Source organism: Camelus bactrianus, chromosome 17 (genome assembly GCF_048773025.1).
Source record: "Camelus bactrianus isolate YW-2024 breed Bactrian camel chromosome 17, ASM4877302v1, whole genome shotgun sequence".
NCBI lineage: Eukaryota > Metazoa > Chordata > Mammalia > Artiodactyla > Camelidae > Camelus > Camelus bactrianus.
The window spans coordinates 6,414,614-6,442,259 of record NC_133555.1 but is presented as its reverse complement, the minus strand read 5'-3'; the positions used below and the strand labels follow the sequence as shown (position 1 = coordinate 6,442,259).

The following is a 27,646-nucleotide window of genomic DNA, read 5'->3' as shown; positions in this document are numbered from 1 at the left end:
AACAAATGGTTAAGATGGTGATGAAGAAGTAAGGAGTTTTAAGTGTTCACGAGCTGAAATGGCTTAACAGGGACTTTTTCACCTCCTTATGCTTTTCCTCCCAACTCTCTCTAGCTCCTGCAGTGTGATAGTCCACGGACAGAATCACAAAGCCTCCTCCAGCAGAGTTCCTCCCCCTTTAGAGGACATCCCACCCAGTCTCCAGGATACAGTTATCGAACTACTGCACTGAGACCTGGGAACCCCCCCTCTCATGGTTCTTCAGAATCCTCCCTCTCTTCTGCGTCCTATTCCAGCCCCGCCCACCCTGTGTCCACAGACTCGTTGGCCTCGTTTACGGGGACACCAGGGTATTATAGCAGCCAGCCACATTCTGGAAACAGCACTGGCAGCAGTCTTCCAAGGAGGAGCTGCCCATCTAGTGCTGCTAGCCCTACCCCGCAGGGCCCCTCAGACTCTCCAACCTCAGACTCGGTTTCCCAGTCCAGCACAGGAACTCTGAGTTCCACCTCCTTTCCTCAGAACTCTAGGTCGTCATTGCCATCAGACTTCCGGACTATCAGTCTGCCCAGTGCTGGGCAGTCAGCAGCCTACCAGGCCTCCAGGGTATCTGCGGTTTCCAGTTCACAGCACTACCCACAGCGCGGGGGTGCGGGTGTGCACCAGTACCGGCTCCAGCCGCTGCAGGGCTCGGGAGTCAAGACTCAGACAGGACTTTCCTAGGGCTTCTGGACTTGGGCAGACAGAACTGAGTGAGCCCATAGCTGCTTCTTCCAGCTGCCTCTGGAACCTAGGCCGAGCATATTGCTGGGGAAGGGGGTACAAGGTGCCAGAGGATTGGGTCTGGTCGACAAGAAACAAGACTTGTGGTCGTGACTGGCTCTGGCCCTGGAGAAAGATGTAAATCTTGTCTGAAGCAGAGACTATAAAGAAGTTTCTCCCTGCTGTTAAGGGTACATTGTTGACAAGCAAATGGTGTTTTGGTTAGTAATGGTTCTAAGTGCAATGAGTTGTGTTGAAGCCTCCGTCTCCCATCCTTGCCTGTAGCCTGTAGTCACTTGTGCAGTGAGGACATCTTTTTAAATCCAAAAAAAAAAAAAAAAAGTTTTCAAAGGAAAAAAGGTGAAAAGAGCCAATTTCAAAGCCCCAAGCTAGCTGAAGTGGCGTTAGGGTTTCATGCACTTAAGTAAAAAGGTAGGTATTTAAATGTTCACCCTAAGACAACCATTCCAAAAGCAGGTATCTGGCCAAGATGTGTCCACCAAGAATATTCCCTACCTTTGTCTTAAAAACACAAAGAAATAGATGAACCTTGGAGTGTGCTCTGAGGGGTTCCTGGATCTCTGAAGAAGAGCTTGTAGTCAACTCTTGATTATTCAGGAGGAGATTGTCCTAGTGGTTCTCTGAGCCCCCAGCAGATACCATCCCACTTCCTTTCCCCAAGGTGTTTCACAGCTCAGTAACCCATGGAGTAAGTAGGCAAAGAAGACAGATACGATAAGTGAGATGGGCCAGTTGGCATTGCTATTTATCAGCTATTGGCAATAAATTTGATTAGGAAAGGTCCCAAGTGGTTTGGGAATTCTTTGAATTTTATTTTTTCTACTCCCAATTAATCAGGAGTTGATAATCTCTTGAGTAGGACCGCCTCCATGATTGGGGAGCGTGCACTCGTGACTGCAGGGTAAGCATGGAAAGACATGTTTGTGGAGTGGCGCCGACAGGACTGTGATTGTGTGGGGGCATGTCCCATGTGTCTTTGAGAAGGGTGCTTATTTGGCAGTGGCACAGGTAAGAGAGTTCTAAAGCCACCCACACACCTGACACTGTTCCGGATGAGAGACGAGAGCAGACTGGCTTCTCCCCATCAGTGCATCGTGCCTGTTGTACACCCCTGGAGGAGCCCTGGGGCCAGCCAGGCGGGGTACACAATCTTTTTAAATTCCATACGGTTGCCAGCTTCTTTCTTTCACTTGTTTACTGTAATATCTGGCGTGTTTTTATTTATCTAATTTTGTATTCAGTTATAACCGTGGTAGGGGTAGCAGATACATGACAGGTGTAATCCCTGGTGCTGCAGTGGACCTTACTTCTTTCTTTTGGACAAGATAATACTGTGAGTCTCCCTCCTTCCTTCCCTCCTACTTGTTTTCTCCTTTTTTTCCCTCAGCCTCTTACATCCCCTTCCTTTCTACCCTCTCTTAAAACTATCATATGCACAGTCTTCTCTCTTTGTGTGTGACTGTTACAAAATTTCACTTTTTCAAAATTGAAATCAGGTGTTTGCAAATGAGGGGAGATTTTTTTCTTTTTTTTTTTTCCTTTTCTTTTTTTTTTTTTTTCTTTCTTTCTTTTTTTTTTTTTTTTTTTTTTTTTTTAGTGCTGAAACTTCAGCAGAATACTTTTCTTTTTGTTGTTTCCCCCACAAACCCATCAGTCTGGGAGAGCGTTGGGAGTGGAAATCATGTTGCCTGGGATGCTGGTTTCTTTGTATATTATATAAAACGTATGTAAATGTCTCTCCATTTGGGCTGGGGTTTGCATTCTCCCCTTGGCTATTAACCGAGGGGAGAGGCCAGCGGGCAGGCGGCCCTCACCCTGCCTGGCACGTGCAGAGACCCCAGCCACTCTGTGTGGGCAGGGTGCTGTCAAGACCAGACCTCTGGGGGGGGTGGGGGCGGGGGGTGGGGGGAACTCTTGGAAGGGAAGAAGTGTCACTTCTTTCTCAAGTGGAGTGTTTACACCTTGCTGTAACATTTGAACTTTCACAAGAGATGTAATAATTTTGATAATAAAATTCTTAACCATAATAATCATAATTTGAGAACTTATTTGTCCAGTTCTGTGACCTTGCCTTGCCTGGTTTTCCTAACACTGTTTTTACCTGAAGAGGGTATGATGGACCCACGTTCAGGAGAGTGTGCTTTCGTGGAGTTGTTTTGCCCATAATGGGGCTAGGAATTCAGATTGATCTTCCTTTACCCTTTATTAAAATCAAGCCAGTATTGGGGCCATTTTGTGACAATGGAACTGAATTTTGCAAACTGACTTGAACTAGATGGAGTTCGTGACCTTGGCCTCATTCATTTGGCAGCTATTATTGGCCTTTTTCTTTTCCATTCAGAAACAATACAAGGCATTGGTTTTGATGGTGGGTTCATGCTTATTAAAATGGGGTGTAAGAGTAGGCAGATAATGTCTCTGCTTTCACGGAGCTTACATTCTAGGGCAGGTGAGACCTAAATCAGTCCATCATCTCAAATAGTCATTACCACGTTATTGTTTCATAGCAGATGTGTAACTAGGGAGATTGAAGGGGACACTCTAGATTGATTGACCTGGGATGGTCTCTGAGAATTTGACATTTCAGCTGAGGTCTCAGTGATTAGGAGGCAGTCGTGGGATACAGTATGAATAAAGATCATTCCTCGAGAGTAAGAACAGCCGGTGCAAAGCCTCTGAGTCAAAAAAGGCTTGGTTGGGACAGAGTGAATAACCAGGGCAGGGAAAGGGGGCAGCAGATACCAGGAAGAAAGGGGCCAAATCATGCAGCAGCAAGCTTTCTGTAAAGGGCTGGACAGTAAATATTTAGGCTTTGCAGGCCTTGCGGTCTCTGCCCCAGCTACTTACCTGTGTCCTTGAAGCACGAAGACAGCTATAGGCAATGTGTGGCTATGAGCAAATAAAGCTACATTCACAAACACATGCGGCCAGCAGTCAGGTTTGCCCCGCAGGCTTTACTTGGATGGTCCCTAACATAGAGCTGTGTGGGTTTAGTTTAAAGAATCTGGATTCTGAGTACAGTGGGAAGGTCATTGCAGGATTTTAAGCAGAGAAGAGACGTGGTCTGATTTACGGTTTGTTGGTTTATTAATCTTTTTAAAGTTACTCTGATTATTTGGGGGAGAGATGAGTAGAAGCCAGGGAACCAGTTTGGAGGCTGTAGTGGTAATTCAGCCAAGCAGCGATACGTGCTGGCTTCTATTAAAACGGTGATAGTGGGGATAAGGAGAAGTACTTGGAATCGGGATACATTTTCCAAGTAAACAGCAGTGCTGGCTAGTGGGTTGGTGCGGCAGTGTTTTGCTCTAACATTTCTTTAACCAAATATTCACTGAGAGAGTTAGGATGGACTGCATTTTGCTAAGCATACAGGGAAGTCAAAGATGGAGAAGATGCTATCCTTTTCCTAGAAAGTAACCAGTTGGAGACAAAAATGATTATCTTCTGATGATGCCTAGGTAACCGTCCACCAGCCACAACCCAGTTCTGCCTGGGCTAAGAGGAGAACAGGTACATAGCTCTCCTTTAAAAGCATTTTCATTTACAGTGCCTTATTTGGTCTCATAATTCTGTGATGAAAGCAACCCAGGTACTAGAATTTAAAGATGAGAGATTGAGGTCTATTGCAGTATTCCATCTGTACCGCAGGGCTTCTGATGGTTGAATAAGCCCATCTGATTTTTGTCAGGATTGGAAGGTCCTGTTCCATAATCGTTTACTGAACAGCTGCTGTGCATAAGGTACTGGGAATATGAAGGTGAGTAAGACAGCCACCTGCTTATTAAGAATTTCTAGTTTATTTGCTGTTGTTACCAAGTACCTGTTCTATAGCTAGGTGCTTTGCTTTTGATGTGGTATAAATGTTAGAAGCTGAACTGTATTTAAGAAATAAGCTAGTGCACCATTGTATCTTGTATATGACTTCACAGTTAGTCAGGCTCTTCCCTTTATGTCATCAGCTATCTCATTCATACTTAACAGTGTGTAAGGTAGGGTATTATTTCCATTTTAAATTTTTAATTTAATTTTAGAGGATATAACTATGTCCAAGATTTCTTTCTTCTAAATGGCAGGCTCAAACTGACAGTCTTGGAAATTTTGCAGTTTACCCAGGAAACAAGTAGAGACAGCTAGAGAGAGATGCTTTGAAACTGACTAGAAATCACTTAACTGGCTGGAAAAGTGTATCATACCCTTTCTTGCCTTAAAAACAGCAGTCTAACCTTTTTAGCCCTCAGGCATCAGTTTGATGGTATAGGGTTCTCCAGCAAAGGTCACCCTGAAGAAAAAAATGCACTATTGTCCAAATGGAATAGGCCATTTGCTTTGAAACTACACTGATTATTTCATCAACCAGAGCTGGGACAGCCTCCATACCCTGCTGTGAGACTCAGAGAAATAAGAGATCCTGTGCTGGAGATCAAAGAAACAGCTTGGAGAAAAGCATAGTTATTGAAGGAGATGATACTCCCCTGTATCTTTTGCCTGCTCCTACATTCAAAATTTACCTGGCAAAGGTTCTGAGAGAATAGTTTTGGATATTTCTCAAATACCCCGTAAAAGCATGCAGAGCAGTCGTGCTAGCAGAACAAAACTCTGGGCAACTTTGCAGGAAAACCAGGTATCCCCGTAAGCCTCAAAACCCAAAGGTGTGTAGAAATAAACCACCAATAATCACAATGTCTGCATGGTGTCACGTACTGTTCCAGAGGAAGCAGTGGTGCATCTGATGGATCTCAGAACTCCAGAACACGTTTGCGCTCACTTGGAAGTTCAGCAAGTCAATTCGAGAACAACAGTCAAACTAGGAGGGGCTTGCAGTTCATACAGAGAGTGCTTGGTTAGGTTTGAAGGGACTGGAGCAGCAGTCTGGGCCCAAGAAAATTCTGAGCAGCAAAGCTCCCAGAACAGAGCTCCACACTGCAAAAAACTCCTGATGGAATCTGAATTGAGCAGGACAATCAAACTAGAGGTGGATGGTCACATTCAGTGAAATATTTTGAGTAAAAGTGAAACCAGGATTGTCCCTGTAATCCAGTTTTATCCTTCTAGGAACAATATAAAAGTATTAAATAACTTACCGTATTCTTTACCTCCTGAGAGAAACAATTGGTCATGAATTTCTAATTATATACTCTGCTGAATTTAAGAGCCATTGTTTGCATGGTCCTTATTAAGTACTACAGAACCTTGAAACTAGGAAAACTCAAATCATACCTCCATTCTAAAAGTGCAGAAAAACTAACTCATAATAAATATGTGTAACAGAAAAGACCGAAGTCAAATTCCAAGCAATTAAAAGGAAGTAAGGAGCAGGATAATATCCCAGAAACAACAGAAGCGTGCTAATGCAACAGGACAAGAAAAGGGGACGACAGGTGTACAGACAGGGAGGGAAGGAATAACTGAAGAAAAAAAAAAACAATAGAGCAGGGTTGCAGGATACAAAGTGAATGATACAAATGTTAGTTGCTTCCCTATATATCAACAACAAACAATTGGAATTTGAAAGTTAAAACACAATAACATCTACACTAGCTCCCCCAAATACAAAATAGATATAAATATGACAAATTATTTAAAAGACCTCTATGGGTAAAACTATAAAACATGGAAGAAATAAAAGAACTAAGTAAACAGGGATATTCCATGGTCATGAATAGGAAGACTCAGTGTCAGGCTGTCAGTGCTCAACTTGGTCTTTAGATTTGTAATCCCAATCAAAATCCCAGCATGGGTATTAAACTGATTCTAAAGTTTATAGGCAGAGGGTGAAGACCCAGAATAGCCAACACAATATTGAAAGGGAAGAACAAAGTCAGAGGACTGACTTGGACTTTAAGACTTACTCTAAAGCTACAGTAATCAAGACTGTGGTGTTGGTCTTGGAATAAGAATAGACAAACAGATCAGTGGAACAGAATAGAGCGCCCAGGAACAAACCCACACAAATATACTCAGCTGATATTTGACCAACAAGCAAAGGCAATACAATGGCGAAAAGACAGTCTTCAACAAATGGGGCTGGAACTACTGGACATCCACATGCCAAAAATGAATCTACACACAGACCTTATACTCTTCATAAAAAACTCAAAGTGGATCACAGTCTAAAAGTAAAAACAGAACTATTAAATACCTACAAGGTAACAGAAAAACCTAGAAAACCTTGATTTGGGCAATGACATAAGATAAAACACCAAAGCCACATCCATGAAAGAAGTAGTTAGTAAACTGGACTTGATCAAAATTAACATCTGCTCAGCTGAGAGTATGAGAGAAAGTACTTGCAGAAGACACTTCTAATGAAAGATTGTTACCCAACATGAAAAGAACTTTTCAAACTCAACAGTAGGTAAGCAGACAATCTAAAGCAATCTACAGATTCAATGCAATCCCTATCTAAATTCCAGTGGCATTTTTCACAGAAATAAAATAATCAGCCCTGAAATATATGGAATTACAAAAGAGCCCAGATAGCCAAAACAGTCTTGAGAAAGAACAAAGCTGGAGGCAGGCATCATGCTTCCTGATTTCACACTGTATTACAAGGGCATGATGATCACAGCAGCACAGGATTGGCGTAAAAATCAACATGTATCAGTGAAACAGGATAAAGAACCAAAAAATAAACCCACCTGTGTGTGGTCAATTAATTTACAACAGAGGAGCCAAGAATATGCAAGAGGGAAAGGACAGTCTTCAATAAATAGTGTTGGGCAAACTGGACAGCCACACATAAAAGAATGAAGTTGGACCACTATCTTGGACCGTAACACAAAAATTAGCTCAAAATGGATTAGACTTGAATGTAAGGCTTGAAACTACAAAACTCCTAGAAGGAAGCAGGCAGTAAGCTCCTTGGCATTGGTCATGGTGATGAGTTTTTAGATTTGACACCAAAAGCAAAAGTAGACAAGTGAGCCTGCATCAAACGAAAGCTTCTGCATAGCAAAGGAAACCATGGACAAAAATAAAAAGCGACCTCCTGAATCAGGGAGGATACTTGCGAGTCATATATCTGATAAGAGGTTGGTATCCAAAATATGTGAAGAACTCATGTAACTCAGTAGCAAAAAGAAAAAAATACCCAATTAAAAAGTGGGCAGAGGATCTGAGTAGACATTTTCCCAAATAAGAATACAGATGGCCAACAGGTACATAAAAAGTGCTCCACATGGCTGATCATCAGGGAAACGCAAGTCAAAACGACAGTGAAACATACCATTTCACACCTGTTACAATGGCTGTATCAAAAAGACAGCTTTTGATGAGGATGTGGAAAAAAGGGAACCCTTGTGCTGTTAGTAAGGATGTGAGCTGGTACAGCCTGTATGGAAAACAGTATGGAGATTCCTCAGAAAAATTAAGAAGTACCATATGATCCAGCAATTCCACTTCTGGGCATTTATCTAAGGAAAACAAAAACACTAATTCAAGAAGATATTTGCACATCCATGTTCACTGCAGCCTTATTTATAGTAACTAAGATATGGAAATAACTTCAGTGTCCATTAATGGATGAATGGATAAAGAAAATGTGTATCTACAATGACAACTATAAAACAAATGAAATCCTGTCATTTGCAACAACATGGTTGCACATTGAGGGCACTCAGCTAAGTGAAATAAGTCAGAAAAAGACAAAATATATGATCTCACTCATATGTGTAATCTTAAAACAGCCAAAAATGAACTCTCGGAAACAGAGAACAGATCGGTGGTTGCCTGAGGTGGAGGAGAGGGGGATTTGGCAAAATGGGTGATGGTGGTCCAAAGGTCAAACCTGGAGTTCGTAAGTCCTAAAGGATGTAATGTACAGCATGGTTCACTACAGTTAATAATACTGCATTTGCAAGTTACTAAAGGAGTGTATCTTGAGAGTTCTCATCACAAGAAAACAATTTTTGTAACTGTGTCGTGATGCGTGTTAACTAGACGTTGTGGTGATCATTTCATAATATACACAGATAGTGACTCATGTTGTACACATTAAACTAATGTAATGTTATACATCAGTTATATCTCAATTTTTTAAAAAGTAAAACTTGAGGGGGAAAGTACACAGCAGACGTGCATGGCCTTCACATTTTAGGTCCAGCCTGCCTTCGAGCCTGATTTCCCTGATACAGACTTTTTATGTCAGCCAGTATGATTAATTTCATTAAGGTCAGGATTTTACTGTTTTATTCTCCACAGAGTCTTGCATATAGGATGTGCTTAATTCTTCAAGAAATTGACAGAAGGGAGGTGAAAAGAAGGAATAGAAAGAGAACTTTTTGCAGAAATAAGTAACTTTCCTAATTAGAAGATCCAGCAAAGTTGAGGTCATAGAATACAAGTTAAGGAAAATTTTTACCAGAAGAAACTTACAAAACAAATGGTGTTGAGGAAAAGGAATAATGTTTAATTTACTAATAAAAGATGTAGCAAATCAGTCCGGCACAATTTTGTTTAAAGGCTCTACTTAAAGATATGCTTACATGTTAAGGTCCAATGGTACCCACCAGTAGTTATATAAAGTCCACTACAGCTCTTCAATTCAAATAAAACTTTATTTGTGGTTATCTGCAGAATGCTTTTCTGTCACATCCTTGGCAAGAAAAAAGAAAACAGCCTGATTTTAAAATGGACAAAAGATCTGAACAGACACTTCATAATCAGATGACAAACATATGAAAAGATGTTCAGCATCACATGTCAAAAACACTGGCACCATATGCTGGTGAAGATGTGGAGCAACAGGAACCCTCATTTGTTGCTGGTGGGAGTGCAAAATGGTACAGCCACTTTGGAAAACATTTTGGCGGTTTCTTACAGAACTAAACACATACTCTTACCATATGGTAAGTCCAGTAGTCGAACTTCTTGGTACTTACCCTAAGAAGTCGAAAACATGTCCACACAAAAACCTGCACATGGATGTTGATAGCAGCTTTATTGATAATTGCCGTAAGTAGGAAGCAACCAAGATGTCCTTCTGGACATCTTATCCGGAAGTGGTATTTCTGGAAAGTGAAGTATTATTCAGCACTAAAATGAAATGAGCTATCAAGCCATAAAACATGTAGAAACCTTTAATGCATCTTACTAGTAGAGAAAGAAGCCATACTGGAAAGGCTACATACGATTCCAGTTACATGACACTAGATGATACAAAACCGTAGAGATGGTGAAAAGATCAGGGGCTGAGGAGAGGGAGGAATGAATGGGCAGAACACAAGTGTTTTAGGGTGGTCAAACTATTTTGTGGTTCTGTAACGGTAGATACATGTAATTATACATTGTCTGAACCCACAGAGTGGATGGACACGAGGAACGAACCCCAATGTAAGCTATGCACTTTGGGTGAAAATGTGTTAGTGTAGGTCCGTCAAATGTAAAAAATGTACCATTTGGTAGGGATTGTGGATAATGGAGCCTGTGCATGTGTAGGGCACGAGGAATAAGGGAAATCTCTATATACCTTCTGCTCAATTGTGCTGTGAACCTAAAACTGTTCTAAAAAGGGAACAGAAGAAATACCAAAAGTTATAATTTAAGAAAACTCTTCCTGAAATATTTCAAACTACACATTGAAAGAACATACTGCATACCTTGTAAATTCAACCCAGAATGACCAGTATCAAGACATTCTAATTAAATTGTTGGAGTTTAAAGAAAAGAAAAAAAAACTTGAATATCCAGGCCCTCCAAAAAAGATACTTACAATGGTAAGAAAATGTACCTGTATCAGGTTTTTTGACAGCAACAGTTCATGGCAAAAGACAATGGAATGATATATTTAAAATATTCAGAGACTGTGAACCAAGAGTTCCATACCAGCTATATAATAGCAGCAAACTGCCACCTGCATTGCAAGAACCTGGGGGACTCTATACCTGTTAACTCTTAGGAACCTGTTAAAACCTGAGCTGATTGAGACAACCAAACTGGAGAAACAACAGAAAGTCTGGTAGTGAGTTACTCATACGCAGTTAGCTATGTGCAGAACTATGAGTGGGGAATGAGAGAGTGTATTGTCAGCTGGTGTATGTGACGCAGGCAATATAAATACCGTGCAACTACAAAAAAATAAGCAGGAAATACGTTTTTAGTAATTATACTGGTGGTCTTATATCTGAGGGCTTTAACGTGAGATAAAGCAAATGAGTCCAATGTCCTTGAGAACCAAGATTCTCAGTGTAGGAGGGAAAGGAGTTACAGATGTTAAGACAGAGGATGTTAAGCCAAAAACTTCCTTGTGTCAGTATTAACTCATGAGGTATTTTATCATAAATAGCTGAGACAAATAGATCCCATAACTATATATGTATAGGTAAGTTTTATGTGTCCATGTCTTAGCTCTGTCAACTGGAAAGGCTCAGAAATAGGGCTTCTTAGAGAAATGGCAGATTTTGGACTGAGGAAGGAAATGTACAAGGTCAGTCTGGAACATCTCGTCATACCGGAGAGCAAGGATACTACCAAGATAATTAGGGTTAGTTTTAAAAGACTCAACACCAACTGAAAGAGGCTTTTCTACTGACCAACGATGGGCCATTTTAAGCATGAATTATAAATGTACCAGAATCAAATACATTTAAATCCATGAGTTCATAATGATAACCAAAACATAATTGTTCATCTTGGGAGAAGGTCAGAGAACCAATTCCACTTTTGAAAACTGGCAAATAAAGGGAAAGATTCCAGCATCGTTCTTGCCTTTCCTATACAATTTGTACTGCTGGCTGGCTAGATTGAAAATGAAGATGTTCCCCTTACAGAAATGTTCCCACAAATAAGAGAGAATGATAGAATTGGAGCATCATTATTTTTCAACCCTTAATCACATGAAAGCAGTTAGATACTATGTATCTCTTGATTAAAAAATAAACAACTATGAAGCAGTCATTAAAATGTGCAAACACACGCTTGAATGTAAATAAGCATCTAGATCCAATTACCAGTTTGCTGGAAATACAGAGAACAGAGGACCTTGTTCAACTACACCACAAGAAGGAAGCCAGCGAAATCCCACCTGTGGAACACTGTATATAAAACAAATGGTCCAGTTTCTTCAACAAACTGCAAGGAGGGATAAACAGAAAGTGGGGAAAAGACATCAAAAAAAAAAAAAAAGTCAAAACTAAACTATTTTATTTAAAGATGCTCACTTGGGTGAAAAAATTATAAGTAAAAGTTAGGAAGTGGTTACAATAAAAATCCAGGCCATGGTTATTATTCTTAGGGAAGTAAGGGGCTAGTGTTTGGAGCACTTGAAAGGCTTCTGGGGTGGCTAGCCAGGTTCTTTGGTAACGGTTGGAAGGGTAAGTATGACAGTTCTCTGCCTGTACATTTGTTTTATGCTGCAACGTGTCTAACAAAAGAAAGAACAAAATCTGGGGGGAGGGTACAGCCCAAGGGGTAGAGTGTATGCTTAGCATGCACGAGGTCCTGGGCTCAATCCCCAGTACCGCCTCTAAAACTAAAAGCAAATTAAAAAACCCTAATCTCCTCCCCACCCCCAACCCCGGATACACACACACACACACAAATAAATAAATAAAATTAAAAGTTAAAAGAAAAAACCCATTTTACATAGCCACAATAAACAGGCAAACAGCCCTGCCACTAAGTGGCCTAAGATCATTTGAGCCCAGGGCCTCAGTCCTGCTCTGCCTCAGTGGACTTGAAAGGGGTTTCAAACTAGAGCTCTGTGTGAAACTTGGCATCTGGCAGATTCTACCAGCTGCATGCTCCTTAGTCACCTCCCAAGAGCTGGCTTCCCAGTGCTCTCTACTTTTATGACGTGCTATCCTTCTGTCTTTCTCTGTCCTTCTGTCCTTCTCTCCCTGCTCTTCTGCAGTGCTGTCTGGACACCCCTTTTCTTTGCTAAACAAACCCCTACCTCCTCCATCTCGTCCTTTGGCCTTTACTGAATGCGGTTCTCTCCTTGGGACCCAACTCTGCAAGCCTCCACGTGGAGGCTGCTCCTCTGACATCCTGTTGCTGGGAGGCTCTCCCCACAGGTTTCCAGACAAACTACATCTTGCCCCTCGGATAAGAAATCCCTGCTCCCCGATGCTCACACATTTGGTTGAGCTTTCAACCCTCTTCATTACTGTCCATCTTACCTTCCAGCCTCTCTCTGATTCTTTGGTTCTTGGGCAACTTTGGCTTGTCTTCTTCACCCCCAGTTTCTGCCGTTATCCTCACCATTTGGGTGCACATCCTAACCAGTGCACCTCAAAGTCCTTTTCAAGAATTACTCCGAATATTGAGGTCACTCTTCTTTCTGACTAGTCTCCTAACCTTGCATCTCATTCATGTAAACTTTAGCGCTTTAGTTTCTCCATTTTCTCCATCAGCGTGCCCCACCGCAGGCTCTCCATTCTCCATGCCCAGCCTAGATCTGACGGTGCGTCTCTGAAACACCGTCTGGACACTTGGCTCATCTTGATCCTACTTTTCAGTCTGCAGTCTCCCTTCTCTGTGCCTGCCCTCCCATCTGCTGTTCTTATTGCTAAAATAGATGTGACGCTTTTTTCCCCAGCTTTTCTATCCAAGATAGAAGTTGAAAGCCTTGCACCATTTGATCTTAATCCATTAAGAGACACAACTGGTGGCCAGAGAGGAGTTTTAATTAACAAAATTCCAAAGCTTTTAACTTCTCTTCATTGAATCAAAAATTCCTTAGCAGTAACCTATAATGAAAATGGATACATGTATGTATATGTATGACTGAACTATTATGCAGTGCACCAGAAATTGATACAACATTGTAAACTGACTATACTAAGGAAAAAAGAAAGAAAATCGGAAGAAGAAAAAAAAAAAAAACCATTGCCACCACCATGCTTCAGGCCAGACTTCAGCTTTCCCTTTAATTACAATCGTCTGTCTCTACTTCAGTCCCCTGTCACTACAACTAGAGCGATCTTTCTGAAATGCATGTCTAATTGTGTCCGTTTCCTGCTGAAAATCCTCGCATGGTTCCCCGTTGCTCTTAGCTCTGAACTGCTGTACGCAGCCTCTGAGCTTTTTCATCATCTGGCCTTTGCTGATCTCTCCAGATTACTCGCCCACCCTCCCTACCTCAGCTTTGCAGTTCAGCATTACTAAATTGCTTTTATTTCTTCACACATACCATCCTGTTTCTCACCCGTCTTTTTCCTTGGGCTGCCTTCTTTTCCACAAATGGCTTTCCTGACCCCTGCCTGCCTAACTCCTGTCCACCCTCCAGTAAAACCGTCCATCCCCTGCTCTGCTCACCCCAACTAAAGCCATGTCAGGTGTCCCTACCTGGGCTACCCACGAATGTTCATCTCCCCAGCCAGACTGACTCTTATGACAGGGTCTCTGCTGTTGTTCTTTAAGTGCTTAGCAGATACTATGTGCTCAAAATGTGGTGAATGAAGACCCAATTCCCAAGTGCAAAAATTATAATCAACGTAGCTGCCATATGGAGCACTGCCATATGGAGCACGTTACTATGTGCCAGGAGCTGTGAAGCAATTCACACACATTCCCTCGTTTGTTCCTTACAACTTCCCTGAGATCGCTGTCTTCATCCCCACTTATCCAATGGGGATTTAGAGAGAAGGGACTTGTCCCAGGCCACGCAGGCAGAAAAGGGTGACACCTCGTTTTCAGTCCTGTGCAATCAGCTGTCGAGAGAGTGCCAGCTACTCTCCTTTCTCCTTGGAAAACAACCCCAGTTTTGTCAACAGACTACATTGTTGTGTGCCGTGTGACTCAGTCCTTTCGGATCTCCCGAAGTCTCCTTCCAATGAAATGTGGACCAAAATGACTAGAGCCCCAGCAGCCACCCTGGGCCATGAGGCATCCTTGAGGATGGAAGCCTGGATTGAAAGTAGCACTGCGCCCTGTCAGTCATGGTCTGACTCAGCGTGACTGAGGAAAAAAGCATCTTGCTAAGCCACAGTAGCAAAGCTCTGCTAACGTGCAGTCACACCTGGTGCAGAGGGTTGAGTTGAATCTCACCCCTCCTTGATCCCCTGGGGGCTGACTCAGAGAAGGAGAAGCTAGCATGGGTGATATAAAGTGTTTCTTTATTTGAACGTCATTCCACCTGCACTGAAGCTCAAATCCAGCAGCAGCAGAAGGGGTCAGGACCAAAATCAATGTTACCAAATTGGACGATGAACAGCGAGGACACATTCAGACGGAACTTACTAATGGAGTATAGACGACACCAAGCTATCCTAACAACACACAGCACAGGCCCTCTGAGGTCTGCTGGTCAGAGCTCAGGGAAGGACTGTGGTTCCCCTGCTCCCTTCTCAGGAAACTCCAGTCCCACCCGAAGGCTAGCCCTGAGCCAGGCAGGGGCCCATGGAAGTTTCTCATGCTGGGAAGACCCCAGCTGCTCCAAAGAAAGAGTCTCCCTTTCTCGGTTTATGCTGGAAGCTGGAGAAGGGTGATTACCCTGGGCCTAAGCAGGAACCTCAGAAGAAGGCCAAGGAATTTTTCCCCACAGCTTTGTTTAAAAACCTTGTCTCAAATTCTTGGCTGTACCAAGACCGAGAAGAACCCCATGGTCCTTGCCCGCTCAGGAAGAGTGTTTTCCTCCATGGGAATTGTTCCCCAGAGAGGAAAGGTCTCACACCCCAAGACCCAAAAGGACTTTGGCAAGCAATGCTCTGAACCCACATTTGGAGCTGCCTCAGCCTATCCTGGAAGTCCCACGCTGGGCAGAGGGGACCGGGTGGTGCCGGAGCCCTCTGGCCCAGGCACAGCCCGGGAAGGGGTGTCTCTGTGGGCCGCTCAAAGTTCAGTGTCTTTCAGGGACCAAGAGCTCGAGCTGGGGTCAGGAACAGACCGTCTCTTCTGCTTCAGTCCCTTCTCGAGGGCTAAAGCAAGTCTCCAGCCATGGGTGAGGGCAGATCACAACATCCTCGCTGCAATCCCTTCCTGGCCCCCCGGGGGAGCATCTGGGCCATGACTTGGTGGCACTTCAGCCTCACCTGGAGCCCCTGGCTGAAGCATCTGTTTCCCGCTCTGCTCTCACCTCTGCTGATGCCTCAGGGACAGGGCTTTGGTTTGGTCCCCACTCCAGCCTCTTTCCCTTCCCTAAGTTACCTTCAGCCCCCCAATCCTGCTCTCTGAACCCCAAGCTCCTGGCTGCATCTTCCACTGCCCCTTCCTCGGCCGGGGCAGCAGCTGGCTGGGTGGATGGCGACAGGAAAGCACTGTCCAACCACCCTAGCAGGGACCACCCACCCTCCTCTCTACCACTAACCCACTCCAGCGGTGCTAACCTGCTCAGCAGACACCTGGACTCAGTCCCTCTGAAGTGGCACCTCGGCCTCTGAGGAGGTAGGTTCTAGCCTTCCCACCAGGGCACAGGGTTCTGTGGCCTCCCTGGGCAATGGGTGTCCTTGGGGGGATGGGCTGTCCCCTTACACAGTGGGCACACAGCAGCTGCTCCCCACTCCTCCAAGTCCTGTCTCCTTTATCCTCTCTCCCCTGCACCCTGCCTCCCAAAACTCACCTCTTCCTTTGCCTCTTCCCTACCCCTAGTCCTCCTTCCATCTCTGGCCCCCTCCCCCACCCAAGTTCTCTATCCATCACAGCCCCCTCTCTGCTCTCTCTTTCTCATTTCTGTACCTCTCTCCATCTCCCACCCTCCTCTTCTACCCCACAGCTCCTCCTGCTTTCTCCCTTCTCTGTCTTCTCCCCTCATTTCTAAGGACTTGCTCCTAGTCCTTCCCCCTGCAGCCTGCAGCCTTCCAACACCAGGCTTTGGTTTGGATCTTGGAGGAACGTACTTCTGGCCCCCACCGCCTCCCCACCATGAGGCTCCCCTCACCGTCCCACGCAGCATGGGACCCTGGTGTACAGCCCCACCTCGCAGGCCGCAGCGGGACTTGGCAGGAGCAGAAGAGGGGAGCTCAGTGCTGAGGCCAGAGCACAGAGGGTAAGTGTTTGCCCAGGAGGAGGGAGTGGAGAGGGTGGGGGTCAGGAATCCTACCAGGACCCAGATGTGATTCCAGTTAGGGTCCAGATGTGGGACTCAGGCGGAGGATTTCTAGGGTCTGTCTTGGAAACCCTAACTCTCAGGTTCCAAGTCCTGTGGAAATGAACACAAGGTTGCAAATACATGGCACTCGCTACTCTTCTCCCTCCTTCGGCTGAGGCAGCGTGACCTGGTGATGACACGCTTCCCCACTGAGCCTGCAGGGGCCTCATGCTCCCTCTCCAAGGGGCCAGGCAGCCTGTACCTGGAGACGGAAGTAGGCACACTAAACGCAGCCAACTGGCCACCGACCTGGGGGCTGGGAGGGGCTGGGAGGGGCGGTCCCACCCCAAGCCAGACAGCGCCACTGCTGGGTCCACTAGGCAGTGAGGGGAGGTCAGAAACCCCTGCAGTCTCCTTCCTGTGCTCCCTGCCGGGGGTGGGGAGGAGCTGCCCCACAGTGGGAGGAGAGGGGAGAAGACTCCTCATCTGCTCCCCCCAACACTTCCACGCACACGCACACGCACACGCACACACACACACTCGCACACACGCGCTCACACACACTCATGCCTTGGCTCCAAGCATGCCCATCGGGCTGCAGACCCTGGGCAAATCGCAAGGCGAGAGGTGGGCAAGGAGGAAGAAGAAGTGGGGACAAGGTTACAAGGCCTGGGGATGGGGACGGGGTACCCTGTTCAGAGGTGACCTGCAAGTTCAAGTTATGCAGAAAAGTATCAAAGAGGCAAGAGAGTCTCTGCCCTTGGCAGATGCCCGAGGTGGGGGGGCATGAGGAGGGGCAGAGGGGTGATGCATCCCCTAATTCCCCACTCACTTTGGGCCCTCTCCCCAACCCTGACAACAGGGCCAAGAAGTCTGTGCTGTACAAAACTGGCCAGGGTCAAGGGTCCAGTCACTGGTGAGCCATCTCAGCAGGAGGAAGGCAGGCCAGCACAGGCTGTGCCACTTCCAGCCCCAGCTGCAGCAACCGAGCGCCACACCCAGACAGGAGTCAGAGTGCCTCCTCCCGCCGCCTCCGGGGTCTGGGAGGACAGGCCCCAGTCGGCAGCTGACCGGGAGGCCCTGGGCCTTCTCCCTCAGTGCCCCTCAGACTCCTTTGGGAGAGCTGGGAGCAGGCTGCAGCAGGAGCAGAGACGCCTTGGGGAGGCTGGTGGTACCTGGAGCTCTGTGACGAGGTGGTAGAACCACCATGAGCGGAAAAAAAAAAAAAAAGGTAGGAAAGAGTCCAGTCTGTCCTGGAGTGGGTCTGTCCTGGAGCCGTGTCTTGGATAAGTTTCTGCAGGAGGCAGGGACCAGGGGAGGTGAGGATGAAGGCAGCAGCCCTCTAGACTGAGGGAGCCTGGGGAACCAGAACCACAGTGCCTCCCTCCCCTGGAGACTGTGGAGGGGCCCCAGGCCAGGCTAGTGGGGGTGGAGGAGGCCGGGGCTGGGGGCCGGCTCCCTTAAATCAGCTGAGGGAGGTGCAGAGCTAGGCTCTCCCAGGTTCTGCACGGCCTCCCCCCTCCCCCAGCCTTCATTCCAGTCCCAACCTCTTCAAAGCCTGGAGCTTGCAGAAGGGGAGCAGTTGAGAAGTCAGTCCGAGATCTGGATCTTCCCTCGGAGTTTGAATGGAGGGATGAGAGGGCAGGAGACAGGACAAGCTGAGGGCTGGTCGATTCCCGGGCTGCGATCTCGGCCTTCAGGGTCCCTGTGAGTGAGCGACGGGACAGGGGAGGACTCCCCATCCGGAGACATCACCCCCTGGCCGCAACACAGAGCTTACTGTAGAGCCCACAAAATCTGGGAGAGAGAGAGAAAGAATTGGAGAAATTCAGAAGCCACCAGGCACTGGGGCTCCTTCAGCCACTCCTCAGGGCAAAGCTGGGCAGAGGAGTGAGCTGCACAGGTCATGAAATGCAGCCAGGCCTGACAAGCTGGATGGCCTCCTGCCAGTCATTCGACCTCTCTGAGCCCCAATATCATTATCTGTAAAATGGACATAAAAGCCTAGTCCTTCACAGAGCGATTCTGAGGGGTCAAAAAGAAATAATGCCAGCCAAGGGCTTTGCACAGCATGTGGCACATAGTATATGTAGGAAATGATGGCGATTCTTATTTTACTTTTGTTCCAGAGGACTTGGGCTCAGACTGAACCGTGACGCTCACTCATCTTGAGCTCCCAGTGAGGGATGGAGATCCCCAGATGCTGAAGGAAGGTAAGCTGGGGCTCCATTACATCACTTTTAACACACTGAGTTGTTGGGGCACTTTAGGGAGGGAGGAGAGGGCTCTGAGTGGGCATACCACATCAGTCACATCCCCAAGCCCCCTCAAAAAGGCCAGATGGCTGTCTTAGTCTTGCACTTCTGGAAGCTGCCACCAGAGGGCAGGCCCGGACCTCACACCAAGACCATAGAAACCACCAGGTGTCAGGGTCTCCAGGAACAGGAAGCCCCAGAGAAGGACAGTTTAGCAGCCCAGCAGCCAGGAGGGCAGCGAAAAGCTTGGCCCCTGGACTTGGACTTGGGCTCAGATCCTGGCTCCACCACATAGGGGACCTTGGGCAAGTTACTGGACCTCTCCAGACCTTGGCTTTCTCATTTATAAAATGGTGGTCATGATGTCCGCCTGATGGGGAGACGTGAGGAGTGACACTTTTCACTGGGCATTCACCACCTGCCCCTTGACAGGCACAACCCTTCCTTGCAGGACAGCCCTGTAAGGTGGTACTATTCTCACCACTCTCACTATAGGTAGCGCAGGAAACTGTGGCTCAAGGACGTGAAATCACTTCTTAGCTCAGCCTGCTTCAAACACAGAAAATCTGCCTTCACTGTCCGAGGGTATTCACAACACAGTACTAGAGTACCTCCTGCCAAGTGGGATGATAACCCTCACTACCATTATCCCCACTTTACAGATAAGAGACTCCAAGAGATGAATGTAATTAAAGAAGGGCACTAAACAGAGACCCAGCACATGTTAACAGCACAAGGAAGAGTGAGGCTATGAAAACAACGAAATCCGATTTCCCACAGCGGAGAACGTGCACCCAGACAGGTGGGGTGTCTCCCGTTTCTCGGGGGCACAGTGGGCCCCTGGGTCAGAGGACCCACCCTCCTTTAGAGAGCGATCTGGCATTATCATTACAATTGTGAGTGTGCAACTCCAGTTCTGGAAAGACACCAAGAAAACACTCATGTATAAGAAGGCATGGACAAAGATGTTCACTGTGGCATTGCCAGTAATAGTAAAAACCTGGAAACCTCCCAAGCAACCCCTGCAAGGAGTGGAGAAGAAACTACAGTTCCTTCATCTCATGTAATGCTAAGCATTGGATAAAAGGGGCAAAATGGGTCTCCACTAACTGACAAAGGAAGATCTTTAAGATGTGCTCTAGAGTTGAGCACAAAAAGTAATCTCAGAAGGGATTTGTCTCAGATGGTGCATCTCCTAAATGAGCACATCACACTGCCGTATATTTCATAAAGGATGTACCATGTACATAGATACGTGGATAAGCATCTGATAACAGTGGTTATCCCTGAGGCTGTGGTCTTAGGTGTCAGCTTTTTCTTTATTGTATATTAATGTTTAGTTAATACAAATGTTTAATTAATGTTAATTAATATGAAAGTTTATAGGTACTATTCCAGATACAAAGCATACTATACCAAACATCTGTGGACTCACCATGCAAGAACTTAACTCACCAAGGATTCGTACATGCCTACCTGTCCCCCACCTCATACTCCTAGCTGCCCCACTTCCATCCCAACCACAGAGAACTGCCATCTAACCTTCTGTATTGATCATTTCTTTGCTTAAAAAAAAAAAACATACAATATTATCATAACTGTATAAATATGTTTAAACTATACATAGCATAGAGTTGCTTAGTTTCTGCACTCAATAAAAACATCACTCTGTCTTCTTCTGGAATTCAATTTCTTTCCTCTCTCAATATTATGTTTCCAGGATGTATCCATTCATTCTGTTATGTATAACTGATGTTCATTCATTTCCACAGTTGTGAACTATTCTACGATGTGAACATGTATCACCATCCTCCTGTCAATGGCCATTTAAGGTTGTTTTTAGTTGTTTTCTCCTGGGTTTATACTCATGGGCGGGTCTGCTGGGTCAGGCGTGCAAATGTTCGGATCTGAGGGAAGTAACATCAAATTGCCTTCAAGGCGCCCAGCCTGTCTGTAGGGTTTCCAGTTTGTGCTTCACTGCCGTGACTTTGAAGGTGCCCCGCCCCGCGAGGAGCCGGCTCCGCCCACACCCGCATCCCCGCCCCCGCCGCCAGCCAGCCGCTCACCCGGAAGCGCACACTCGCCTTTGTTCTCCTGCTTGAGCTCCTCCTGCAGCAGGTCTGTTTGCCGGTTGCCCAGCACGAAGGCAAGGAAGGAGAGGATGAGGGCGTTGAGGATGCCGATGATGGCCAGGATGTACGCCCAGCGCACCGAACAGTCCCCCAAGGAGTACTTCCCGGTCTTGGCCCCGCACATGTCCCGGATAGTCTCCGCGTCCCAGCCGTCGGGGAAGATCATGCAGCCCAGCACGAGGCACAGAGCTGCGGGGGCGCCAGGCCGGGCCCACCGCCACGGTCAGGAAGGAAGAGAGAAGGGGATGATTACTACCCAGGGCCTGAGGATCACCAGAAGCCCCCCTCAGCGTGGACCTGGCACTCCAGCTCCGCCCATCAACCTAGGGGCTTGTTAACGACCTCCTATGGATCCAGAAACTCTAGAGTCTGCGATGGCCTCCAGCAGAAACTTTCCAAAACGCAGTGCTTTCGCCCGCCCCCATCAAATCAACTCCTCCTCCAGGAAGCCTTCCTGGAAATACGAGAAAATAGGAAATTACGATCACCACCTCGGCTCCCTTTAGCATCTTTGCCATGCTTACCATCTCCCATCCTCATCATTCTTTATTTTTAATTTTTGTCATTTATTCAACATTTACCGAGCGCCATTTTCCTTTCCTTAAGTTGCTGGAAACACGATCTCATTCACAGCTGAGCAATGCGCTCAGAGAACAGACTTGGAACAAGAACAATGGGTTTTAAGCTTAGCTCTTTCACTTAGTGTATGACTTGGGGGATGCCCCTTACTTGCGTCTATAGGAGGGAGATCGCAGTACTTACCTCCCAGGGTGGTTGTGAGGGTTAAATGAAGTAATGCTTGTTAAGACGCTTAGCACAGCACCAGGTATTCACTCACCCTAGTATCTGTTGAGGGCTTTCTGTGTGCCAGGAACCTGACCAAGCGGGGGGGAGGGGGGGCAGTGGCTAACTTGCCACGACTCTAGCCTTGTGGAGTTTGCAGTGCCTTAGAGCAAAGTGGTTAAGGGAGCTGGGGCTCAAATCTTTGGCTAGGCCTGAGCTAGAGCCAGGTCAGTCACCTTTTGAGCCTCAGTTTCCTCATCTATAAAATGGGGACAATAATAGTATCATCAAGTGGTTGTAAAGATCATAGGAGGCAGCAAATGTAAAGCACTTGGCACAGTAAGTCCCAGATAAATGTTAGCTATTATTACTATTATCAAAACTAGTCATAATGATAAAAAAAAATCACACAAATAAGGAAATAATTAGAGGAGGGGTTTGGTTTCAGATGAGAGAAAGTGGGAGAGGGAAAGAGCAGGTCAAGAAGAGACTTAACATCGAAATGGGTCTCAGCAGCTTCCCTCCTTGGCACCCACTCCCTCTGAGTTCAGTGACCCACCTCTGCAAACCCTTGACCCGGTGATCAGGGCGGGCCCTTCCTTGTGGGTGGGACCCAAGTCTGAGCCAATCAGCACATTGCACTCCTCTGGCAACTGTGATTGGCTCAAGCAGGAGTAATGCCCCACACAGCCAATTAGAGCCACCCTGGCTCAGTAGGCAACCTCCAGGCTAGGACCTTCCCTCTTGGCACTGTCTGCTAGCTTGATGTTATCCTTTTAGTGTCTGACAGTCCACCAGAGACTGGGTTACTGTGTCTGAGACCCAAAGACTCCACAAGGCTCAGGTTGGAGCTGGGAGACCCTTGACCCCACGCCAGGCCCACGGGATGCTTGACCTGGGATTTAGATGACAAGTTGGGGTTGGTGGTCAGTTCTGCCCACTGTCCACAAGGCACAACCTGTCCCTAGGGTAGAGAGGGGACCCTTGGCTTTGCCATCTCCTTCCTTCATCTACTGTACGAGGAAGTGCTCCCCAGGGCCCAGGCTCCTCCCTGATCGCAAGGTGGGGGCCCTCCCTCCCTGGTTCTGCTTCTTCTGGCCTCGACCTCCACCTTCTTACAGGACAGCCCTCCCACACTCCCCCTAGCTTGTGCTCCTCATACTGATATAGGGTGCTAGTGACCACACACACACACACACACACACACACACACGCGCGCGCGCGCGCGCGCACGTTGGAGCAGGCCCTCCTCCCTTCTCCAGCGCTCACGTTCTCCGACAATTCTCAGCTCCACTGGAAAACACCTCTCACTAAGGGCTGGGAAAGGAGTTAGTGGCATAGGAAATGGCAAATGCAAAAAGCCCTAAGGCAAGAATGAGCTTGGTGAGTTAAAGAACTGAGCAAGTTTGAAGGTGTCTGTTAGACACCCAAATGGAGAAGAAACCCAGGGAGAAATTTGGGCTAGAGAGGTAAATGTGGCAGCTACGGGCATGTAAACCCGTGGGACTGGACGTTATACAAACTGAAGAGAAGGCCCAGGATTGAGCCCAGGGGCGCTCCAGCATTTATGGGATAGGAAGAGAGGAGGCGCCTACAAAGTAGGCTTGACCCATCCATCTCTCCATGTACCCCTGACACTTTGCAAGGTCCTCCAGGACCCTAGAGAGGAGAGGAGGGTCAAACCCAAGGGACAGGAGAGTAGGAGACTAGGAGTCGACTCAGCCCAGCCCTTCTCATCCTCAAGGCTGGGAGAGTGGGGGAGGTGCACTCCACCTCCCCATCCTCTGGCCCTGGATCTCCAGCTAGAGGCAGGGGTGAAGGAAAGAGCCTAGGAATGGGGAAACCCATCCAGCTCCTCTGCCTCCCCTCCAGGGTATAGTGTTTCCTCTCCCGCCTGGAGCATCCCCGTCTCCATGGAAACCGCGCCAGTATCTTGCGGGTGGTCCTCCTTCCTCCGCAAGCCCTCGCTCAATGAGGTTTTCTTCCCAGGGCTCTGCGCCTGCACGTTCTCTCAGTCTCTCTGCCTCATCACTTACGTGTCTCTCTAGTCATGTGTCTCCATTTCTTTCTTTTCTCCACCCTTTTCATCTTTTTTTTGCCTCCATCTCTTCACACCCCTCCTCCTCTCTCTCCAGCTAGCCTATACCGTGCTCAACCCTCCCTCTTCCCTTTTCTCCTTAGATCTCTCAGCATTTGACATTCATTCCGCACCTCTCTTCTCTCCTCCTTCTCTTGCTTCTCTTCTCTATACCTATCCCTTTGCCCTGTCCTCTTTCCCCTCTCCCTTCATATATTCAGCAAATAAATTCTGAGTGTCCACTATCTGTCAGGCAATGTGCAGGGTACTGGGGACACTGGCAGGCATGATTTCTTGTCCTCAGGAGCAGAGGTGTGTGGAGAGGAATAAAATAAAATCAACACACAAACAGAATATTTATGCATATCAGGGAGTGCTTGAAGGAGATCCAGGATAACAGAGACACTCAGAGAAGGTTGGAGGTGGCGACTCTCTCTCCATCTCACTCACTCTGCCTCCTTTGCTCTGCAGTGTTTTAGGTGGTGGCTGTGGGGCCCCAGAGGCTGGTCTGGGAATAGGAAACAACCAGAAGTCAAGCAAATGGAGAAAAACCAAAGACACCTTGAGGGACAACCTAGGCCAGGGAAGTGACCAAGAGGCTCAACCATCAGGAGGGGAAATAACTAGAGGTAAGGCACCCTTCAGCATCCCCATTTGCTGGATGAGGAAACCAAGGCTCAGGTCTTTGGAATTCAAGTCTCTTTTGGAAATAATGAGCTAGCTGAAGAACCAGCTGCTGCCGGGCATCGACATGGGTGCAAGGTGCAGGCTAGGGTAGGGTTTCTCCCTCTCAGAGTTTTTGACACTTGGCCTGGATAATTCTTCATGGTTGGGGGGACTGTCCTGTGCATTGTGGGATATTTAGCCTCACTCCTGGCCTCTACCCACCATCCATAGACACAGTCATTTTAAAAGGTCTCAAGACACTCTCAAATGTCCCCTTGGGGTCAAAGTCATCCCTGGTTGAGAACCACTGGTCTAGGGGAAAGGGTCCTCGGATAGGGCATTGCTGTCCAGTCACTCTACAGTCCACTGACTTCCCAAGCAGCCAGGAGGTGTTGTGAAATTTTTAATATAAATAACGTTAGTATTATTAATAATATAATGTTAATAAATAGTATGAAATTTAATAACATTGTATTAATAATATGATAATATTAACACATAGTATTGAGTGCTTAACTATATGCCAGGGTGCTAAGCTCCTAACATGTGTGATCTCATTTAACCATAAATCTATGAGGTGGGAAAAATGATCATCCCCACTTTACAGACGTGGAAACTGAGGCTCAGAGGAACTAAGTATTGTATCCACTCAAACAGCTAGTAAGTGGTGGGATCTGTACTCAAACCCAGACAGGTCTTAATCTTTTTCTTTGAATAGACTCACTTTTTAACTGAGAGGCATTTACTTAAAAAGTAAGCTTTATGTCACTATCAAAGACAGCTTTATATCAGTACCATCGACAGGAGGAAACTATAGACATAAGTATAATGGAACCAAAACATTGTTCTTAGGTTCTAGCTAGCTACTTTCACCTGCCAACAGCTCTGGGTCCGAGGGGAAGTTAAAGACACAGTAGCACCAAACTGAGACTTTCTCTTTGAAGTTGTGAAACACTGCCCACCTTGTACTGGAGAGGAAGGTCAACTCCATTCTTAGGCAAAGTCAGTTTACCATCTGGGCCTTGGTTTCTTCATCTGGGCAATGGGGGTCATGACATAGGCCCTACTTCAGGACTTCAGGAGTCACCAAACCAGCTCTGGACTGCCTAACTCTTGAGTATGTATTTTACATAAGAGACTAGAACCTGTGTCATTAAACCAAAATTATTTTGGATTTTCCTATCATGTGCAGCCAAACCTGGCGCTATCTGATATATTATTCCTTTTTATGTTATGTGTATGTACTATGTGTTTGTGTGTCCTTTGGCAAATCACATCACTTCTCTGAACCAAAGTTTTATCATCACAGAAACGGTGATACCTAGTTCTCAAGGCTAGGAGGTAGACTGGGTGGTCACCATCGTCACAGTAACAGTGGTGCACCCCACTGTAGAGTGGACACACTGCAAAGCACATCCCCTCTGCTTGGAGAACAGCACGGCAGTACCCATAAAAGTCACAAAGGCACTTATCCCTTGACTCAGAAATCTATCCTGTGGCTAAACCTGTGCACACACACAAAGGATGGATACAAGGTGTTCACCATCTTTATAACAAAGGACTAAAATGTCTATTAAAAGGGAACCAACTAAGTAAAGTACGGGGCATCTGTGCTATGGAATACTTCAAAGCCATTAAAACAAATGGGGTACAGTTGTATCTGTTGTCATGGAAAATCTTCTAAGGTAGATTAAGAAATTAAAAAATTAGAGGAAATCATAATTTTTTAAAAATCACATGTGTAGTTGGCATTTTCTATGTGCCAGGCACTGTTCTAACTGCTTTATCTGTATTAACTTATCCCCATTTCAGACAAAGAAACAGGCCCAGAAAGCTTAAGTGATGTACCCAAGGTCACACAGCGGGGAGTCAGACCCATCCTGCCTGGGGCCATAGCCACACCCTGAACCACCTCTCCTCTGACATAATAATCAGGTAAAAAGCCCAAACTTTATCCCTCTTATTTCAAAGAAGTAGGAGGTGCTCTGTGCCTACAATGGGAAGTTATTCAACCTTAAAAAGAAAGGAAATTCTGACACAGGAGACAACAGGGAGGAATCTTGAGGACACTATGCTGAATTAAATGAGCCAGTCACAAAAGGCCAAATATTGTATGATTCCACTTATATGAGGAACCTAGAACAGTCAGATTCCTAGAGGAAGAAAGTAGAATGCTGGTTGTCAGGGACTAGGGGAGGAGAGAGGGGGAGTTAGTGCTGGGTGGGGACAGAGTTTCAGTTCTGCAAGGTGGGAAGAGTTGTGAGGCTGGATGGTGATGATGGTTGCACAACAGCATGAATGTACTTAATGGCACAGAAGTAGACACCTAAGAATGGTTCAAATGGTAAATTTTATGTTATGTGTTTTTTTTTTCCAGAATATGTTATGTGTATTTTACCATGAAAAAAAGAGAGGAAGGAATGAAGGAAGGGAGAGCGGGAGGAAGGGAGGAAAGGAGGAAGTGAGGAAGTGGAACACAGAAAATGGCATGATGTGTTTTCCTCATGGATGTGTCCATAAGTCGGCAGAAAAATATCAGGAAAAATAGAAATTAAGTTTATAACAATGGGGCCTCTGAGCAGGGAGAGGGTGAGGACTTTAGCCTGTTTGTAATGGTTCAGCTTTTCACGGAGTGAATATTTTCATATATTACTCATGAAATTAAAAAAACACTATTTACGGGGGAGGGCATAGCTCAGTGGTAGAGTGCATGCTTAGCATGCACGCGGTCCTGGGTTCAGTCCCAGTACCTCTGTTAAATAAAAAATAATAATAATAAATAAATAAGCCTAATTACCTCCCCCTCAAAACAAACAAATAAAAGAAAATAAATAATTTAAAGTACTGTTTGTTCAAAGAGTACACATATATGCATATATAAGCTTGCATATCTGTAAACATTTCTGGAAGGAAACAGAAGCACCTTAATGATGATATCCCTGAGACACGGCCCAGGTGACAGAGGAAAGGAGGGGACACAGTTTTG

The 27,646-nt window shown here is 46.1% G+C and overlaps 2 protein-coding genes across 25 annotated transcripts in view; one reads left to right on the top strand and one right to left on the bottom strand.

The window, feature by feature from the left end:
• Positions 1-1,566, top strand: part of SETD5 (SET domain containing 5) — a 72,521-nt gene extending 70,955 nt beyond the window's left edge. For 22 of the 23 annotated variants that reach the window (XM_074344405.1, XM_074344410.1, XM_074344404.1 and 19 more), the window contains one exon: positions 115-1,566. In XM_074344405.1, coding sequence (XP_074200506.1) covers positions 115-723 — 609 coding nt within the window. In that variant the 3' untranslated portion in view covers positions 724-1,566. The remainder of the gene's footprint in view (positions 1-114) is intronic. The other variant, XR_012499858.1, reaches the window with a different exon arrangement.
• Positions 1,567-8,003: 6,437 nt separating this feature from the next.
• Positions 8,004-27,646, bottom strand: part of LHFPL4 (LHFPL tetraspan subfamily member 4) — a 29,977-nt gene continuing 10,334 nt past the window's right edge. Inside the window, exons 2-3 of one of the 2 annotated variants that reach the window (XM_010952996.3) lie at positions 21,087-21,323; positions 8,004-18,544 (exon numbers count right to left, since the gene is read on the bottom strand). In XM_010952996.3, the coding sequence (XP_010951298.1) occupies positions 18,444-18,544; positions 21,087-21,323 (338 nt within the window). In that variant the 3' untranslated portion in view covers positions 8,004-18,443. Of the gene's footprint in view, positions 18,545-20,859; positions 21,324-27,646 lie in introns of those variants that run through there. The other variant, XM_074344423.1, reaches the window with a different exon arrangement.